General features: G+C 35.0%; 2 protein-coding genes and 1 pseudogene across 3 annotated transcripts in view; 1 reads left to right on the plus strand and 2 right to left on the minus strand.

Moving 5' to 3' along the window:
* The window catches only part of LOC110607847 (putative disease resistance protein RGA3), a 47,732-nt gene that overhangs the window by 14,401 nt on the left and 11,894 nt on the right, over positions 1–21,437 (plus strand). Inside the window, exon 6 of one of the 2 annotated variants that reach the window (XM_043958380.1) lies at positions 55–153. The exons of the other annotated variant lie outside the window; for it this stretch is intronic. The gene's annotated coding sequence lies outside the window, so the exon portion shown is untranslated. Of the gene's footprint in view, positions 1–54; positions 154–21,437 lie in introns of those variants that run through there. 2 annotated transcript variants of the gene reach the window in all.
* LOC110607845 overlaps positions 5,246–21,437 on the minus strand; it is a 32,106-nt pseudogene continuing 15,914 nt past the window's right edge.
* On the minus strand, positions 15,954–17,505 carry LOC122724055. The gene is made up of 5 exons (XM_043958407.1): positions 17,163–17,505; positions 16,957–17,080; positions 16,549–16,875; positions 16,335–16,442; positions 15,954–16,220 (listed from the first exon to the last, which is right to left on the minus strand). Exons 1-4 carry the CDS (start codon positions 17,396–17,398, stop codon positions 16,344–16,346), a joined length of 786 nt encoding a protein of 261 aa, XP_043814342.1. The 5' UTR covers positions 17,399–17,505; the 3' UTR covers positions 15,954–16,220; positions 16,335–16,343.

The raw sequence follows: 21,437 nt of genomic DNA on the forward strand, positions 1-21,437 counted from the left end.
CAGCATATCTTAATTATTTGGTATTTATTCAAGTTTTTTCAATGTCAAATGGAGAGGTGGAGAAAACCATTTATTCTGAAAAGAAAATGTGATTTCTGAGTAAACATCAAAACCCAATAGTCTTACCTTTGTTTACTCTGAAGTTCTTCACAAGAAAAGAAAAAGCAAAGCATTCACCTGGTTAAAACCTTATTTATTTAAGGAGATTTCTGGGTGCATATGTTCTTGGCGAGGGGATATGCATTTTGAATAATTTTAACTGGACTTTCATCTCCCATCAATGGCTTATCAAGTATGAGTTATCATTGGGATGCTGTTGAAATCATGGGAAGTGGTGAACCAATGCAAAGGCTTGCCGAAATCATGCATTGGCAGGTCATGCTTCTATCTATCTTATTATTATTGTTATTATTATTAGCTGTGTAATTCTGCATCCCTTTTAATTTCACGGATTTAAAGCTTAATTTGATTCCTTGTGCAGAAGTTAGTCGAACACATTAGATACCACAACTACATGCCATGGAGAAATTCCTTGATTGGCTTGGCTTGGCATAATTCGCCTTGAAAGAACTGCTATTAATGTGTGTGGCCTTCCGTAGAAGAATTTTCAATTATTGGATGAAATCCCCCTAGTTATTGCTTGTAAAGCAAATCTGTGATTTAATGATGAATCTGGCTTGAAACAAATGCTAAATCAATGGTGTGAAAATCCTACATCTAGCAATTATCTTCATAACTTACACCTGCGGCGAAGATGATGGAGATTCACTAAGCTACGCAGGTTGTGCCCTTGACATCCCAGAATAAAAACTCACCGGGTTAAGTTTCCTGTCTGTCACAGTTCAGAAAACAAGATACAGAGTAATCTTGCTGAGCGGGAAGCAGAAATGAAGCTGAATGATGGGAGTTTTGCACACTTCTTCGAATGACTTGCTGCAGGCCTGCGTATTTCAGGATCTAGATTCTCACTCGAGACCTCTGTTTTGATCATCCAACATGCAATGCCCAGACTCAACTGTGCTGATTTTTTTTTTTTTTTTTCTAATTTCTCTGATTTTAAGTAGCTTTGCTATTATGCTAATCATTTGTTCATTCAATGCAAATAACATAATTTTCCCTTTTTTTCCTGAGAAATCAGTTTTTATATAAATTGTGTTGCCAGAATATGTAAGAGCCCTGAATTTTAGATGAATTGTGTAAGAGTGTATCAGAAGAACCAGAAATCAGATAGAGCATTAAATGGATTGGCTATGAATTCTGAATATAATTTGAAAACACTGAATTAAATCTGAATTGGTGGATTATTCATTTTCTTTTTCTTGCGTCTTGTTATTTAGAATGAGACCTGAAATCAGATAAAAGAAAAGAAAAAAACAAAAACTTCCTCAAAAATCAGACCTGAAATGAATTTTATCTACGAGTGAAACAAGTGACGTATATAATACGTTTATATCCAGTTGTATACAAATTGTATTGGTCCACTTTTTTCAAGTAAAAGACAATCCTAAAGGGCAATGATATCTTGCACCAATAAGAAGCTAAGATAAATGAACTTGAAAGGCCAATGTAATATTTGTGTCGGGAGTTGGAGTAAGAGAATAAATAATTAAATATTAAAATTAAATATTTAAAAATTTAAAAGAATATCTAAAATTATTTGTGTTGGGAGTTGGACTACGAGAATAAATAACTAAACAATGATATTAGATATTTTAAACTGAAAATTAATATATAAAATTAGTAGTGAATTTGAGAAAAAAAAATTTTAACACTTTTTTTTAACTCTCACGTTCTCTTATTGAGAGATGATATTCATTGAATATGTAGTTCAAATGAGATTTGATTACACAGATTAGATTACAAGAGAGATTAACAACTCTTACGAGTAAAGTAAAAAAGCATAGTTAAGATATGATGAATTATACTATAATCATCTACAGCAAAAAGTATACTTTAAATAAAACATTAACCTAAATTTAAGCAACTTAAGTATCTAAGAAAAATACTATCAATTAACCCTTTTTGAGATTTTTTCTTGATACACCAAACTTCTTTTTTAGCTCTTCAAACTTGTTCTTGGACAAGGCTTTTGTAAATATATCAGCAAGTTGCTCGTCAGACTTGCAATGCAGCAGCTTGATCTCTGAATTCTTCTCTATTTCTCTTAGAAAATGAAATTTCACCTTAACGTGCTTAGTTATTCTATGTTAAACAGAATTATTTGCAATGGTAATGGTTGATTTATTATCATACCATATAACAGTAGAATCACATTGCTCAATTCTCAAATCCTTTAGTAGCTTTCTAACCCATATTGATTGATTTACAGCACCAGTAGCTGAAATATATATTCAGCCTTAACAGTAGATTGAGCCACCACATCTTGCTTCCTTGAATTCCAAGAGAAATGACCTGAACTAAGAACAAAACATAGCTTGAAGTACTCTTTGAATCATCAACATTTCCAGCCAATCACTATCCACATAACCTTCAAGCTTGACAACTTTTCCTCTTTGAAACCATAAGCCAAATTCAGCAGTACCCTTCAGGTATCTCAGTACTCTCTTACTCGCAGCAAAATACAATTGACTAGGAGAATGCATAAATTTAGATAATAAGCTTGCTGATTACATTAAATCAGGTCTAAAAGCAGTCAAATATAGCAAACTACCGATCAAACTTCTGTACAGTAAAGCATTTGCTAGTTCAGCTCTATGATCCTTGCTAAGTTTCTCATTCACAATAAGAGGAATAGCCACAAACTTGCATTTATCCAAATTAAACTTTTTCAGCATTTCAAGAGTATATTTCCTTTGAGACACAAAGATACCATCAACACCTTACTCAATTTCAAGCCTAAGAAAATAAGTCATAATTTCCAAATTTGATATTTCAAATTCAGATTGCATTCTCAGCTTAAAATTATCCAATAACTGAGAATTTCCACTAGTCACTAACATATCATCAATATAAAGTGACACAATTAACTGAAATTCATCTCTAACATTGTTCACATACAAGGTTGGCTTATTTTCACTCCTCTTGAATCCATTTTGGATCAGATGTGAGTCAATCCTTCGTACCAAACTCTTGGAGCTTGTTTCAGGCAATAAAGTGCCTTCTTAACCTTGTACACTTCGTCTTCTTAGCCCTCTACTTCAAATCCTTCAGACTGCTGCACATAAATCTCCTTATTTAGCAAATCATTCAAGATTGCAAATTTGACATCCAAGTGAAACATTTGCCATCCATTTTAGATTGCTAAAGACAACAACAATCTAATAGCGTCATGCTAGCAACTGGAGCAAAAGTATCTCCATAAGCAACCTTGGTTGCTGAGCATAACCTTTCATAACAAGTCTGGCTTTGTACTTGAAGATAGAGCCATCAGAATTTACTTTAATTTTGTAAATCCACTTCACACCAATTGTATTTTTACCCTTTGGTTTGGAAGTCAATTTCTAAGTTTTATTCTTCTCAATTGCTGCAATTTCTTCTTTTATACCATGCTATCATTCTTTAGTTTGAGAAGCTTCTTTATAGCAGCTTGGTTCTGCCACACCCACATTACATCTTTCATAAATCTCAAAAAGAGACTTGAATTTAAAGGCATGAGCTTCATTATTGAAATTAAACTCCTTTTTAGATTCTAAATCAGAATTAGACTCGTTTCCAGATTATGAATCAGAATTAGATTCTTTTTCAAATTCTATATCTCCATTGCTAGAGCTTTCAAAAATAACTTTTGGCTAATAGAGAGTTTACTGCTCTAACAATTTGCTCTTTCTGAAAGTCCCAATAGGCTTCTTCATTAAACTTCACATCTCTACTAATAACCACTTTCTTGGCACATTATAGATCTTGTAGCCTTTTGATGAAATTGCATAGCTCAGAAAAATACCCAAATCAGATTTATTATCTAGCCTCACCCCTCTTGATATTAGGAACAAGTATGTAGCAAACTTATCCAAAAACCTTCAAGTGGCTTGCAGAAGACTTTGATCCAAGCTATGCTTCAGCTGGAGTTTTCCCTTCCACTGCTCTAGTAGGAAGTCTATTCAATAAATACACAGCTATATAAATAACTTCAACCCAAAACATCTTTGGTAGCACTTTCTCTTTCAACATACATTTGGCTATTTCAATAATTATTCTGTTCTTTCTCTCAGAAACTCTATTCCATTTAGGTGAATAAAGAACTGAAAGTTGATGTTGAATTCTAGCATCTTCACAAAATTTATTAAATTTTTTCAGAGATATACTCTTTACCATTATCAGACCTCAAAGTCTTAAGGAGACAATCACTCTACTTTTCAACTAAAGGTTTAAATTTCTTAAATACATTGAAAACTTGACTCTTGCCACTTAGAAATTACATCCAAGTCATTTTAGTTAAGTCATCTGTAAAGAAAAACCACAATGTTTCAATTGCAAAAATTTAGCCATTTACAAAAATTTACAAATTTAAAAACGAAAGAAAAAGTAAATTTAATTGAAATAAAAAAAATAAAAAAAAAGCTTTACTTTGAATTAATTGGTGTGAGGTGTACTAACAAATTTTATTTTGGAGAGAAGTGCTCAAATTCAAACAAAAAAAAAAAAAAAAGAAAGAACTTAAATTCAAAAAAAAAAAGAAAAAGTAAAAGAAAAAAAAATCAACAATGATAAAAAGTTAGTATAGTAATTTGGAGAGAAGTGCTCAAATTTAAAAAAGAAAAAGAAAAAGAAAAAGAAAAAGAAAAAAAATTAACGATGATAAAAAGTTAGTATAGTAATTTGAAGAGAAGTGCTCCGTGTGAGGCTGGTGAAAAGTGCATCAGCAATTGCTGCAGTGAGGAGAAATGTTTTGCAAATTGATAGTTTTTAAAGAAATGCTCCGTCCATAAAATTTAAATTTTGAGAATTAAAGGAAAGTATTGAGATTTTAATTCAAAATTTCAAATATTTATCTTGATATTCAATTATTGTTTTTTATTATTCTAGATTTTTTATTATTCAAATAACTATAAGATTTGTTAAGATATTTTGAAAATTTTTTAAGTTTTGAATCTTGATTGTAGCCTATATAAAAACATCTTAATTTTCATTTTTAATAAGAGAGTTCTTAACAGAGTTCTTTATTCAGTTCTCTATTTCTCTTCTTTTTCTTTCCTAATATTATGATTCAAATTCTCAATATAAACAAAACACTAAATAAAACATAAGTAAAAAAAGTCTCATCAGTCAACAGTTTGCATTGCTTTTCATCCAACAGCCAAAATCAAATGCTGAGGAAGCCCTTCTCCTTCAAGCTTTCAATAGTGTCCTTCAAACTAACCTCCAAAGGAATGAAGTCAATACCCAAAGTTTTCGCTTTTTCCTTGGATACCCCATACTTTGCTAAGGAATTCAATCCGAAGCCACATCTGCAACTCAGATGATATTCCATAATTAAATTAATCATCCAAAACAACTATTTCTCAGTAATCTAAATAATTATAAAACTTAGCCATTCATAAAGCTGGTTCAACATGAGCATGCAAAAATATTAAAAAACCATACTTTTTTGGAAGGTGCAATGTAGGATAATGTTGCTGCACAATTTTCAGAACCTTAGAGAAGTGAATGTCGCTTTCAATTAAGCAATATCTGCCACTAGCTGAAGGAATCTCCAAAGCTTGAATATGTGCATACGCAACATCTCTCACATCGATGGATCTATAATATGCATCAGGATACTCTTGAGCTCCTCCTACCCAAAAAAAAAAAAAAAAAAAAAATCAACCGATTGTTCCATAATAAATCATGTAATATTGTGTGATTAAATTAATGCTAAAGTTTCAAGATATTTGGTAATCAAATGGACATGTCGTCTTATGTTGCTTGAGCACACCATTTATGAGATTGAAAAGTATCTCGATAGAGCTATTAATAGTTGGCTGCAAAAGAGGACCAAGGACAAACCCTGGATGTATTGTAACAAAATCCATCTTGTTGTTTTTTGCAAATTCCCAAGCAGCCTGCTCAGCTAACGTTTTCCCAAGTTGATACCAGAGCTGGAGAAAGAAAAGACCAAATTATCTCATAAACAAAACATTTAAAGATATAAAATCAAGTTGATTTCATTGTATCATCACAACCATCCAATTGGGATGGCTAAATTAGAAGTAATCAAGATTGATATGCTCAAGGAAAAACCATGATGGTCAGATACCCCTTTTTCATCTTCTTTTACCCTTTACCCCTTGTTTAGGGTGATTCATCTTGCAAGAAAAGAGTTCAAATGAATTCTTACAAAATTATGCAAGAATTTGACCTCTTTTCAAATGACAATTTCTTAAATTAAAAAAAATTGATTTCACTCATTCCGTACAAAAAAATTGATAGAAAAAAAAAAATCAATTGGATTGAATTCTGGTGAATTCTTAATTCCAAACAGAGGGTTAAGCAATTAATTTCAGGGCCAAAAGATAACGAGTAGCATTGTAATAGAAGACAAACCTTCCGTTCCGCACAAACAGCTGGATCTGAAAACCAAGTCTCATCAACAACTACATCAGGGGCCAGAGTTTTTCCATTGTATGGAAGAGAAGCAAATGAAGATGTTATAACCACTCTCTTGATAGAAGGAACTTTTGCACAAGATCGAAGAACATTTAGTGTTCCCTTCACTGCAGGATCAACTAGTTCTGCCTGACACATCAAAATAGCCAGTGGCGAACGGTTACATCTTATATGACACTAAGCCTATCAAGCAGTAGTTATGTCAACATAATCAAATAACACAGATAGTGCACAAGTTATTATAGAGAAATATGAGAAAATGTAATGCCAAATGACAACAGAACAGTCAGAAATTGCAGTTTAGGTCCAAAGGGAGGAACTCTATAACATATAAAGGCAATGAAAAGGTTGTCAAAGATGATGGACCTGAGGATCCGCATTGGCTTGAAGAGATACAGGGGAAGCTGTGTGGAAAACAGCTTCACAACCATCAACCGCAGCATCAAAAGATCCTTCTTGCAATAAATCAGCTTTGAGCAAGTGAAGCCTTTACTTGGCTCCTTCGAGTGCAAGCAAGTGTGCAGTTTTCTTCAGATCATCTGGGGTACAGAATACAGATTCAATGAACTGAAGTATGAGTCCAATGAGAACATTGAAAGTTAAAGAAACACTAAAACAAGCAAACTAATTTAAGATTTCACATCAGTTTAGTAAAATTTTACTCATGCTAGTATCTTGCTTTCTTTCCATCGTCCTTGCTTGGTGTTTAAAATAATGATACATGAAAAGTTTAAGTCATTTAGCTACTCAATCGAAGTGAGGGCTGATTCAATTCATTATTAACAAGCAAACTACAGGATATAAAATTATCAATAATCAACAAAACCACATAAAAAAGTGCTATAAGCAATTAAATCCCCATGAAATTGTATAAAATGAAGTCAAAACCAGAAGTAAAACATAAAAGATTAGATCCACAGCCGCACAGCCACAACCGAAGTCACTATAAAATCAAACCCTCATTCAAAGAAATTAAGATTCACCAATGACCCAACTGAGCTTGTAGGAAAAAAAGAGACGGATAGGGAGGGATTTACTTGGATTACGAACAGTGGCCTTGACAGTGTAAGCTCTTTGAAGCAAGAATTTGATCAGCCAGGAGGCTATGTAACCAGACCCTCCTGTCACACAGACCACCTTTCCTTCTCCACTCATTTTTTCTTTGAATTAGTTCTAACAAAGGTCTAATCCTTGCAAGCAAAATAGATGCCAAAGATTTTTTTTTTTTTTCCAAAAAAGTGCTAAAGACTAGGTAATTCACAGCCAAGTCACAGTCCCCTGCTTAAAATCTGGATAGCTACTGGTAAATTATTTATTTAATAATCTCACCTAACATCACAACATGGTTTACAAAAAGAAATCAATATTAAATATGGGAGCTGCCAACAACAGTACCTCAGAAAGCCAAAAAAAAAAAAACCGATTCAAGCAAAATACCGGCAATCCCAGAAAGCATTGAGCTGGATTTGGGGGCGGTATAAACCCAGATAATGACTGCAAACCAAGGCCGAAGAGCTGAATTAATAAGATCGGCATTTGAAGCCGCTGCTTTGTCTTTGTCGGAAGAATGAGATTGAGCAAGAGAAAGGATTCGAGGGAGATGTAGTAGGCGAATCAGATTTGCCAGTTCTTCGGGCTGAAATATGAGAAAATTACTTTTACATTTTTTTTTTTTTGGAGGAATCTAAAAATTAATGGAAATAAGTATTTTTCTAGATAATTTTAATATTTTTTTTTTCAAATAAGTCTGCAATTTTTTTACTAAAAGGTATATAGATTCTACCGTATTAGAATATTCATTAATAAGATATCATTTCTTTTTGAAAGCAAGATATAATTTTTAGGTTTTTTTTTTTTTTTGAAAAAGGTAATTTTTAGTTAAGATAATATTAAAAAATATTATTATTTTAATTAAAAATAATTTTTATTATTAAAAATTAGTATTATAATATGAAAGAACCTAATTAGTTTGTAAAACTCAGGGCTTATTTTATAAAAAAATGGTAATTATAAAAAATTAATTAGTAATTTGATATTTTTTTAATTAAAATTTTATAATTTAATTTGTGAGATATGTAATTTTATTTCATTAGTAAAATGAGATTTTTTTATTTAATATTTTTAACAAAGATTGATGTGGCATTTAAAAAATAATTAAAAATAATTTAGGGTAATAAAATTTCTATATTTTGGTTTTATTAATATATTATTATTATTATTATTATTATTATTATTAAAATTTTTTCAATTAAAAATTTAGGGTAGATAAATTTCAATTCTAAAATTAAACCAAACAGAAATTATATGAAATTCAATTCAATTCTACAATTAAGTTATATTAAAATTATATTTAATTTATGGATACTCAATTGACCCAGATCGTTTTTCATAAGAGTTAAATTTAAGATCGTTTTTCGTAAGAGTTAAATTTAAGAAAAAAATAAAATGAGAGTATAGAGTAGATTTACTCAATGAATCAGACCAAATTAAAGGATAAAAGTAGAAAATTTTTCAATGTATATTAAATTCAACACAATCCGTACATTTTCCAATCGGTTACATTTTAACAAACTGGACTTCCTGCGCATAGAAAATCCTTGTGGAAATGAAAAAGAACATAACAGATTTCATTATCTGCATTACTTCTGCTTCAAAATAACATAAGATTCAGACACCAAGAAAGCCCTTGTCTTTCAGACATTCAATGGTGTCCACAACACTCACCTCCAAGGGAATGAAGTTGATGCCTAAACTCTTAGTTTTCTCCCTTGAAACCTCATATTTTAATGCAAAAGGCTTCTCATCTTCACATCTGCTAAGCAAGAACAACATCATGCACAATAATTTCTACAATGGTCAAATCCTGTATCCCTCAAAAAAAAAAAAGGAAAGAAAAAAAAGCAAGAACAGTGGCTTTCACTGTATATCCATGATGGAGCAAGAACTTGACCAGCCATGATGCTACGTAACCTGACCCTCCTGTTACACATACTACTTTTCCTTCTCTATTCATTCTCTTCTTCTCTCATTAACTAACGTGCAACTCCATTTTCTTTGTACAGCTCAAAGATTTACTAAAATGAAATTCTTATATTAGCTGATGGTAATAATTTGGTCAATTATCATTGTTGTAGAATTATGATGAAGTTGTTAGATTGGTCCACAAACAAACATGTCAGATGATGTTGATTCTGTTTGTCATATAGTCATCTAGATTATATAATAGACAATGCAATTTTTTTAATTATTCATTTTTCTGTTTGGTTCCCTGGAAATATAGACAAAAGCACAGAATATGAACTTGAAGAATTTGATAAGAGAAGATGCTCTACGAGCTGTGAGATTGGATCATCCCAAAAAGCTTGCTGCCCCTGTTAAGCTCAAATCTTTGATTTTGTGTTACACTTTCATTTCTCCTTCTGTTTTTTCAACTTATCATAATAAATAGTTTTTTGAGTTTTTATTACTATTAATGTTTTATCCCTAAATGGATAAATGGATAAATTAATATAAAAGCAAAATGCCTTTAACAATTTTTTTGTCCATCAATTAACAGATTTTACTGTTACACACAGTTGCTCATCTTTACTCGTCGCCTACTCAACTTTCTCCTCTTACACAACACAACTCCATTGATCAAATCTCCATTTTCTCTATAAATGGAAATTAATGACCGCTAGACTTTTTGTATTTGGGGTGAAACCGGATCTTGGAGAAAAATGTAGACCCAAAATTTATGAGGACTCTCTAAAGCAGACTGACCCAACGTTGTATGTTCCAGCCTGTGAATAAGGAAGGTCGGACGGACTCTCGCGCAAATCCACTAGAAGATAGTCTAGCCCGGTGACGTGATAAAGATAAGAGGGTAGACCCAATCACTTCGCAGTCCTATCAGAATGCGCACCGAAAAGAATTAAATGCTTGCCTTACAGAGAAAATACGCACATCTATATGTACGGATCTGAGTGACAGGGATAGACGAAACTGTACAAGAGTGACAGTTATGCGTCACTAAAGAACAAAGAAAAAAGAATAAAAGAGGAAGACTTGATCTCTCCAAGCTAAACTTACTCTAAAACTAGAGGACAGAGATCATCTCTAAAACTATGTGATCAAGCATAAATTAGCCACATTTTTATTATCTTTTTTATTGTTTATTTACACATTTTTTAGTTTAATTTATGGTTTTTATCTTGTTTTTACAGAAAAGGAAGAAATTGGGAAATTGGAGAAAAAGTGCAGAAAATTGACAGAAAAGTGATTGGGTCAGTGATTTGCCTAGTGATCTGCCCAGATCAAGCTAAAGCAGAAACCTGGAGGCAACAGGCAGAAGTGATATGAGCAGTGATTTGCCCAGGACACTCGAGGATACTGGCCAAATCACTCGCAGAAGACAGAGAGAACTGACTGGCAGAAACTGATCAGGTCTGTGATTTGCCCAATCCCTTGAAGAAACTGGTCAAATCGCCGGGCAAATCACTTCGACAGCAGAAACTACAGCAGAGCGGGAAATTGTTCAGGAAACCGAATTTCAAGTTTTCAGAAGTCCAAATCCAACTCAATCACTACCAAAACAATTCCAAGAGCCACGAAAGAGTTTCTCACCTAAGGAATTCCAGTTGCAATTAAATTCAACATCAAAAGAGGAGTCACAAGCCAAATTAAAAAGGGAATTCAAAACCCTAGAAGGATGGAACTCTTCAACTATAAAAGGGCAACCTCCAAACCAACAAAGGCATCTTTGGCTGAGGAATTGAACTCGCCAGAAACTCTCCAGCATCTTCCTTTTTCTTTTCCTTTCATCTTTTTGTGTATTTAGTCCACCATGAGTGGCTAAACTCTTTTCTTTCTAGTTGAAGTTGGTGAATTTCAGATTTGTGTGATGAATTGGGAGATTTAAATCTCCATTGTTAAACTTCTATTTCTTTTCAATATTTATGCAATTTGAGCTTTCCATAATTATTACTTTGCTTTTAGAATCAATAAGGGCCCATTGTTTTTAAATTGCTTAAGTAATATTATTTGAATGATTTAGGTCCGTAATTGCTTAGGTTGTTCAAATACACATTTAATCAAATTGCATGATCTAGACTTGACCACGCGGTTGGCAAGGTTAGAATTAGGTTTCTCTAAGTCTTAATGCAGTTAACAGTTGTTCGATGCTATAATGCCCCAAGGACGTTCCTTGAAAACTTGTTAACTAGTGTTTGATTAGCGAACGTTTCCTAATCAAACTAGAACTAAGGAGGAATTTGGATTGTGAGAAGCGCCTTCCACATCCAAAACTAATTTATTGAGATAAATAGGAGTATTAAAGAATCAATGATAATTCTAAACAATCTGAAATAGAACCATACTTCAACTAGAAGCTTTTCTCTTATTGATTTACTCATCTTTAAATTATTGCTTTCTTTTGCTATTTAGTTTTAATTCATCAACTCAAACCCCCCTCTTTTAATTATTTGTTATTTACTTATCTTGGTTATTATTAGGAAGATCTTTAGTGTCAATTCCCTGTGGTTCGACCCTATTGCCACTATCTACAAATTTATTTTGTTGGTTGATAATAGGTTTATTTTTGACGGCTTCGACAACCGCCTATCAAAAATTGGCGCCGTTGCCGAGGAATTGATTTAAACTAACGTATTTTCCCTTTATGACCAGGTCTGGCCGTAAAGACACTCTTCTTTACGACCCGGAGATTGAAAAGACTGCCAAGAGCTTAAGGAAGCAAGCAAATTTGAGGAACCAAGCCTCAAAACCATCTTCATCAACAACTCCACCTCACAGACCACCTACTGCCCCTGCTGAAGAAATTTCTGCACCAGCAGAAACTTCCATTACCGCACCTGCTACAGCAGAATTTTTACCAGAAACTGAATTTCTGGTCATGGCAGAAAATCCAGCAATGGCAGCACCACCTGCTGCACATGTAGAAGCTGAAAATCAAGCAATAAACATGCCCATCCAAGCACCTCAGCCACAGGAAAGAACTCTCGGAGAGTTAGCTGAACCAACAGGAGATCAAGCACCCTTATGCATTGAATATCCCCTATTGACAGCACCATTCGAGTTAAGGACAGGACTGATTCATCTCCTTCCTAAATTCAGAGGCCTAGAAAATGAAGATCCTCACAAGCATTTAAAGGCATTCCACGTTGTGTGCTCAACTATGAGACCTCAAGGCATTCCAGAAGATGATATCAAGCTTAGAGCCTTCCCTTTTTCCCTTGAAGACTATGCCAAAGAATGGCTATTCTACTTACCACCCGGATCCATCACATCATGGGCTGATATGGTAAGAGCATTTTTGAGAAAATTCTTTCCAACCTCAAAAGCCATCGGCATCCGTCGAGAAATAAGTGGCATAAAGCAAAAGCACTCTGAAGGCTTGTATGAGTACTGGGAGAGGTTCAAAAAGTTGTGCACAAGCTACCCTCGGCATGATATTTCTGACCAATCTCTCATTGAGTACTTCTATGGAGGTTTGCTACCCTCAGAGAGAAAATTTATTGACGCAGCCTGTGGAGGAACAATTAAAAAAAAATCACCTCGAGAGATGAGGGACTTAATTTCCTCCATGGCTGCAGCTTCTCAACAATTTGGAGACCAAGAGCTGCCAACAAGGAATGTAAATGAGGTGAGTAATTCCATTTTATCATCCCAACTTTCTGAACTCACCAATGCTGTCCGAAGCCTTGTTGTGAGTCAAACCCAACAAGTCCAGCAGATTCAGCAGCCCAAGACCTGTGGAATATGTGCCAACAACCACCCAACTGATCTATGTCCTTCCCTTCAAGAGGAGGACCAGCAAGTCAATGCTGTTGGAGGTTTCAATGGGCAAAGAAGGTATGATCCCTATGCAAATACTTATAATCCAGGTTGGAGGGACCATCCAAATTTCAGTTATGCAAGGGGAAATCAATATCCAAGCTACCAGCAAAGGAATCAAGCGCAAGCTGCACCTCAGAACTCTAATACATCTCTTGAAGAGATTGTGATAAATTTGGCAAATACTGTGCAGAATCTTGAGAAACAAATGGGGCAAATGGCTTCATCCTTGAACAAAATTGAATCACAAGGGAAGCTACCCTCCCAAACTGAGATAAATCCAAGACAAAATGTTAGCGCCATCACATTAAGGAGTGGAAAGGAGTTGCAAGACAATAGGGCTGAAAAATTGCAAAAACAGGGCATGGAAGAAATTCTGCCAGAAAGTGATCAGGGCAGTGATTTGCCCAGTTCACTGATAGGAACTGACCCGATCGCTGGGCAAACTAAGCTGTCCAGCAGTGATTTGACCAATTCTCCAGAGAAGGCAGGAAGTGATTTGCCCAAATCAACAGACCAGGCAGAATCAAGTCAAAGGCAGAAACAGAAACCTATGGAGAAATTCAAGGTACCTCCTCTCTTCCCAAAGAGATTTGCAAAGTCCCAAAAAGAGAAAGAGGAAAAAGAGATATTGGAGACACTCCGCAAGGTGGAAATCAACATTCCCCTACTTGATGCTGTAAAGCAAATTCCAAGGTATGCCAAGTTTCTCAAAGAGCTATGCACCAACCGAAGGAAACTTGCTGAACGTGAAAAGGTAAGTGTGGGGGAGTGTGTTTCAGCTGTCATCCAAAGGAAACTTCCAACCAAATGCAAGGATAGAGGAATGTTCGCGGTTTCATGCAAAATAGGCAATGTGGGAATAAAGAAGGCCATGTGTGACCTTGGAGCTTCAATAAATGTCATGCCTCTTTCCATTTTTAACTTGTTGAATGCAGGTACACTCAAGGGCACCAGCATTATGATCCAATTGGCTGACCGATCCATTGTCTACCCTAAAGGAGTGCTTGAAAATGTGTTGGTGCAAGTGGACCAATTAGTCTTTCCAGCAGATTTTTATGTTATTGACATGGAGGAAGACAAGGGCAAAATCACCTCTGATATCCTACTTGGGAGACCATTCTTGAGCACAGCAAGAACAAAAATTGATGTGCATGATGGCACATTGACTATGGAGTTTGAAGGGGAAGTTATCAAATTTAATGTTTATGATGCCATGAAATTCCCCAATGATGTTTCTCCTGTTTATGGCCTTGATGTTATTGATGATTTAAGTCAAGAAATTTTTGATTTTGATCAAGAAAACCTACTTTATGAAGGTCTTTGCAGGAAAGAAGAAGTGGACAGCAACATCACTGAAGCAGAAAAAACAGCAGACTGCTGTAACTTGCTGGATGTGGGTGATTTGCCCAGACCACTAGATAATCTGCTCAAATCACAGACCAAATCACTGGAGCAGACAGACTTGACAGAAAGTGATTTGCCCAGACCACCAGATAATCTGCCCAAATCACAGCCCAAATCAGATAGCAAACAGCAGAAATCAGCACTAGAACTGAAACCATTGCCAAGCCACCTCAAATATGCCTACTTGGGAGCTGGAAATTCACTTCCAGTCATTATTTCTAACCAGCTCAGCCAAGAAGAAAAGGAAAAGCTCCTTGATGTGTTAAAGAAGCACAAAAAAGCAATTGGGTGGACCTTGGAGGACATAAAAGGCACCTCAAGACCATTCGGTGGAGGCTCATCTCACCAGAATCACTACAAAAAAACAGGGTATCAGTGACGGATTTTTCCGTCGCTGAAAGTAAAAAATCCGTCGCTGAAACTTTCAGCGACGGAATTGCGACGGACTCAAGTCCATCGCTTAAAGTCATGTCGCTAATTTTTTCCGACGGATTGGGCGTCCGTCGGAAATATTAGCGACGGATTTCCGACAGATCTTAACTCCGTCGGAAAAATTTGCGACGGATTCTCCGACGGATAATTCCGTCGGAAAGTTTTAGCGACGAGATTTTTCGTCGCTAAATCCGTCGGAATATCTAAATTCATCCTATAATAATCCGTCGCTAATCTGTCAGAAATCATTAGCGACGAAAATTTTCCGTCGGAAATCCGTCGGAAATTTTAAAACATTTTAATAAATATTCTTTTGAATCCGTTGCTAGTCCGTTAAAATTCGATCATAAAAAAAAAATTCTTGCATTTATTTAGATATTTCCTGTATAATTAAATAATTTATAATTAAGAATCACATTGAATATAAATCAAATATTTCATAATACTTAACAATGTTCATAAAATTTAAAATAAATCTATAATATTTAACAATATTCATAAAATTTAAAATAAATTCATAATACTTTACAATATTCATAAAATTAAAAAGAAATCCATAATACTTAACAATATTTATAAAATTTAAAACTAATCTATGAATTTGTTGAACCATCTGAATCTGCAGTTGTGTTATGCGGTGAAGATATATTTTTGTTCTTCAATAATTTCATCTGATCTTTTATCTGTTTTTCTATCTGCACTCGCATTTGCTCTTGCATTTGCTCTTGCATTTGTTCCATGTGTTGTTTCATTTTGATTCGGTTTTGCTCTAATATTTGTTCAACCTCCTCTAAAGAAAACATAGTTTGAGAAGGTCCTCCAGGATGAGCTGATGTGCATGAGAAAGATGTAGTTGGAGTTCCTGATTTTGCAATATCAGAGGATCCAAAACCATAAACTCTTCCTTTGCTACTTCCAGAAATTTCAATCCACTTATTCAAATCAAAAGCAGACGGACTCTCACAATTGTCATTCACATTTTCAGCAATTGCACTCAAATAAGCTCCCTAAGTAAAAAAAAAGAAAATATAATAAACATTTCATGAATCATACACAACTAATGATAACATAACAATTAAAAAAATAATGTGATAACATTAAATAAGCAAAAAGTAACTTACATCAACTCGTCATGATTTTCCATCAATGTAAACACCTTGACTCCCCTTTTTTGTGTGAGTTGCACGAAATAGTTCAAGTTGAGTTGGTTGTCTACCCAACTTCTTTGCCTACAAAAAAGAAATAGTCACACAACACAAGATGCACGAATAATTTCTAGCCATCTATATAAAAATAGAATTGTATAAATAAAAGTAAAAAATAAAAGAGTTATACCAATCTATTCTCATGAACCTCCAATTTTATTGAACCACCAGAGTGTTTCGTAATAGTCCCATCTTTTTCTACGTTTCTATTTGCTTTACCAGCTTCTGATTTCTTTCTCCACTCTGGTGTACTCCAATAAGCAACAAGTTCATTCCATATCTCTGCCTCCATCCAATCTGGTCCTAAATTGTATAGATAAGCAACATCTGTCTTCTTGTGCTTGCGCAACAATTCGCTCCTAACTCTATTAAGAATGTCTCGCAATCTTTCCTTACCTACCTTTTCCCAAGCAATTCGAACCATACCTTCTTCACTCTCATCCCATGTATATCGACTCTACAAATAACAATCAGTGTTATGTAAATTTAAAAAACTTAAAATGCATATTATAAATTTTAGAATATAAGTTGTATTTACCCGAAAAAGTCCGAAGAGCTCGTCTTTTATCTTTAAAGGTATTTCTGACCAAGTTTTCCATGGAGCAGTGTAGCGCATCTTAATGTCATTAGTGATTGATCTAGTAACTGTGGAATCTAAAAAACTGCAATATTTTTTATATATAATGAGTAGTTGTAAGTAATAATACATATTAAATCAATAGCAAAAAGTTGTATATGACTTACACATTTCCTTTCAATCTAATCAATTGTCGATCAGAAGGGTTTGATGGGATAGGATGTCCCAAGTTCGGACCTCTAGTTCGAACTGATGATGATGAGGATGCGTTTGTTTGCCCCCCTAATGCTTGTGGAGTGTGCTCCAGTGTTTCCTCCTGCACCTGTACTGCCTCATCTGTTTCATTCATTGAGAGTTGCTGGCTATGTCCTCTACCTCTAGATGATACTGCTCTTCGAGGCATCTAAAAAAATAATTGTCCATTAGTTTCAATTAACAATAAAGACAAACAATATATAAAACCTTAATCAATATACAAATTCAACTCTAATTATATACTAATTTAAGAAATCAAACACACTAATCAATTTAACAATACATATCAAAGTAGAGTTGAATAAAGGCATGTAAAGTACACCGACAAAGCCAAACTATACATATCAAAAGTTATGAAAATGAGTTATAAAAAAAATTGAATAATTTTTCATACAAATGTTTACAATAATTAAAAAAAACATTAGAAAAGGAATATGTAAAACAAACAATACCTTTTCTTTTAAAGACCTATTAAGTTTTTTTCATGATTATAGTATTTTTTAAATTAAGCTATATTATTGTGTTGATTTAGTATTTTTTAGAAAATTTAAAATATTATTTTAGAAAAGGACCATTACTATTTATTTTATCTATTTGATTAAGACTTTAAGTATTTTATGTATTTGATTAAGACTTTATTTTATTTATTTGATTAAGACATTATTATTTAAAATTTCCAATTAAATTATAAATAATAATTAATTAAATAATTTACTAATTATCTGAAAAATTAATTATTAAATTACTGTCTATTTATCTATAAAATTTCATGGTTATTTTTTTTTATTTTTTTGAGTATTTAACATGTTACCTTAAACTATTTTATCCTATATTTATCACAATTATATACTAATTGTTTTAATATTTTTTATAATTATTTTAAAATTTCATAATATAATTTTATAAAAAATAAGATTTTGAATCAAAGAAATAAAATTTCCAATACATATAGTTTTTTCAACTTCTAATTATAAAAATTAAAGCAAATCAATTTAGTAATAAGTTTTAATTTAATATATTAAAATAAAATAAATTAAAAAATTAAATTTAAGCTTTCTGCAGCAGCAAGCATGCTGCCGCAGCATGCTGCTGCGGCAGTGAGCTGCTGCGGCAGCCAGCTGCTGCGGCAGCCTGCTGCAAGCTTGCTGCAGCAGCAGCATATTGAAGTAAGTACCTGGCAGCGGCGAGCGTCCAGCAGCGGTGGCGGCGATTGCGGCAAAGAGAAAGGTGTCGGAGAGAGGAGAAAAGAGCAGAGGAGTGAAAGAGGGGCTGCTAAAATCAAAAGAGATATAAGGAAATTATTAGGGTTTTTTCCTTTTATATTTGCGTTTTTTCTGACGGATTAGCGACGGAATAAATTCCGTCGCTAATATTTTAAAAATCCGTCGCTAATCTGTCACTAATCCGTCAGAAATATAAATATATATTATTCGTCGCTGATCCGTCGCTAATTTTATTTTTTCCGACGGAAGTGTTTTCCGTCACTAAATCCGTCGCTGATAGTCAGTTTTTTTGTAGTGAATCAGAGACAGGATACAACACATGAAGCTATTGACATACGGAGTCCACAAACAAGCAAGGTTTTCAAGGTTAATGGGCATCGTTTGAAGAGATTCTATGAAGGTTTTATTGTCCATGTTGTGGAGGAGGTTCCTTTGGATCCCCCTTCCCAAGACTGCTGAGCAAGACACTGAAGTCCAGCCTAAGACAGAAAACAGGGCGCTACTGGGAGGCAGCCTAGATGTAGTGATTTGCCCAGTGATTTGCCCACTGCTTGCCCAAATCGCCGGGCAAATCGACTGAATATACCATAGTCACAAGTGATCGGGGCAGTGATTTGCCCAATTGCCCAGATAATTTGACCAAGATCACCGGTCCAATCACAAAATCAAGCACATCATCAGAAAAGGGCGTGAACAGTACCAGCCCAGCAACTGCAAAGGAGAAGCGATCTGGCCAAGTGATTTGCCCACTGCTTACCCAAATCACTGGTCAAATCACCCTGTCAAGAATCCAGAGGGCCAGCATTAAATGATCAGGGCAGTTCACATACCCAAATCACTTTAAGTAGTTCTTTTCTTTTATTTTTTTTTTTTACTTTTTACGCTACTTATTGTCTTTTATCTCTTCTTCTTCAAGATTTCTCTCCTCCGACCACCACTGACCCACCAGCAAACCCAAGACCACCATGGTAAGAATTAAGATGAAGGCCACCGGCGGACCGTTCATGTGGAAGAAACTAGGGCTGCCGAAACCCATCCCCTCTGACAGTGACGATGAAACGTGGGACACCACTCCACCGGCCACCACCAGCACCGACACGCCACCGGCTACTGAAACAGCAACAGGACGCACCGACTCACCGGCCGTCCAGACATATCACGGCCAGAAACGGCCAAGAACTCAGTCGCCACCTCCACCGCCGAGATCAGAGCCAGAACCAGAAACCACCATTGCCACACATCCCGCAGGTCATGAGGAAGGCGATGCAACCACTGATGTGCCCAGCAATTTGCCCACTGATGCGCCCACTAGTACGCCCAGTGATTTCACCAGCAATGTGCCAAGCGCTATGCCCAGCGATGTGCCCACTGATGCGCCCACGGACTTGCCAAGTGATACACCTAGCGATCTGCCCAGTGATTTGCCCAGTGCTTGCCCAAGTCACTGGTCAAATCACCCACAGGCCAGGAAGTCCCTTTCCCTTTTCTCCTTCATTTCTCTATATATATATTCAAACATTGAGGACAATATTTGGGATAGGTGTGGGGGTACTGGAGAGTATTTATTCACTGATCACACCATCTTTTGATTTCTTCTTGTTTCTTCTTGTTTCTTTTTGTTTCTTTTTTCTTTTTTTTTGCATTATTCCTACCCCTTTTTGCACACACCAGAATTTTTTTTCACACTCCTAGCACACACACACAGAATTTTGTAGCTAATTGCTTTACTCAACATAGTTAACAAGGTTAAAAGAGTGCCCTTATCTCATGACCCCATTGATTTGCCACCCCTTTAAGCCTAAATTGAATCATTCACAGTATGTTACCTTCACTTAGGGAGTTTTTCTCTTGAATTGAATCCTTAAATTTGCTAAGGTCAAGGGAAATAAAAATACAAATACATGCAAACACAAAGTTAGTGTAACTCCCTATGAGCTGATTTGCCCAAATTATCATGAAAAACCAGCACAAATCACAAATCACAAACTTGTTCCAATGGTCTAAGACTATGAACTGAGCCTAATAGCCACTTGGAGAAGTAACTGACTAAGTAACCGGGGGTGTATCACCCATATACACAATCGCGTAAAAAGGTCAGTAACTTTTTCAAGCAAATAAGTTTCGATGGTCTAGACTATGAACAGAGCTAGTAGCCACTTGAACAAGTGACTAACTGAGTAACCGGGGGTGTATCACCCATGTACACAATCGCGTAAAAAGGTTAGTGACTTTTTCAGGCAAGGATAAGAATAAGTGCTGCTGAAAATAAAAACAAAAATAAAAAGAAATAGAGAAGAGAAAAGGGGCAAGTCACTCCTAGGGGTTGCATTAAAACTAACATAAAGGATTAAGCATAATTGATTCAAAAACCTTTCTCTTGACCATGGTAGGTGAAAGGAAACAAGGAAAGGAGAGGATGACCTTAGTGCATGTACTCTATACTGTGATAATTCAGATTAGGAGTCTAGGGGGGGCTGATTAAGTGGTACTTAGGCTCTAAGGAAAAAGGGGACTTGATTGGCTAAGTTATTTGTTGCTTGAGGACAAGCAAAAAGCTAGGTGTGGGGGTATTTGATCAAGCATAAATTAGCCACATTTTTATTATCTTTTTTATTGTTTATTTACACATTTTTTAGTTTAATTTATGGTTTTTATCTTGTTTTTACAGAAAAGGAAGAAATTGGGAAATTGGAGAAAAAGTGCAGAAAATTGACAGAAAAGTGATTGGGTCAGTGATTTGCCCAGTGATCTGCCCAGATCAAGCTAAAGCAGAAACCTGGAGGCAACAGGCAGAAGTGATATGAGCAGTGATTTACCCAGGACACTCGAGGACACTGGCCAAATCACTCGCAGAAGACAGAGAGAACTGACTGGCAGAAACGTGATCAGGTCTGTGATTTGCCCAATCCCTTGAAGAAACTGGTCAAATCGCCGGGCAAATCACTTCGACAGCAGAAACTACAG

This window comes from Manihot esculenta, chromosome 7, assembly GCF_001659605.2.
Source record: "Manihot esculenta cultivar AM560-2 chromosome 7, M.esculenta_v8, whole genome shotgun sequence".
In the NCBI taxonomy this organism is placed as follows: domain Eukaryota; kingdom Viridiplantae; phylum Streptophyta; class Magnoliopsida; order Malpighiales; family Euphorbiaceae; genus Manihot; species Manihot esculenta.

Coding starts and splice junctions, on each gene's coding strand:
- LOC122724055 (XM_043958407.1), bottom strand. CDS start 17,398: ATGCCTCGAAGAGCAGTATCATCTAGAGGTAGAGGACATAGCCAGCAA. Junction 17,081..17,162: donor ATTAGATTGAAAGGAAATGT/GTAAGTCATATA, acceptor AAAATATTGCAG/TTTTTTAGATTCCACAGTTA. Junction 16,443..16,548: donor AGGTTCATGAGAATAGATTG/GTATAACTCTTT, acceptor TCTTTTTTGTAG/GCAAAGAAGTTGGGTAGACA.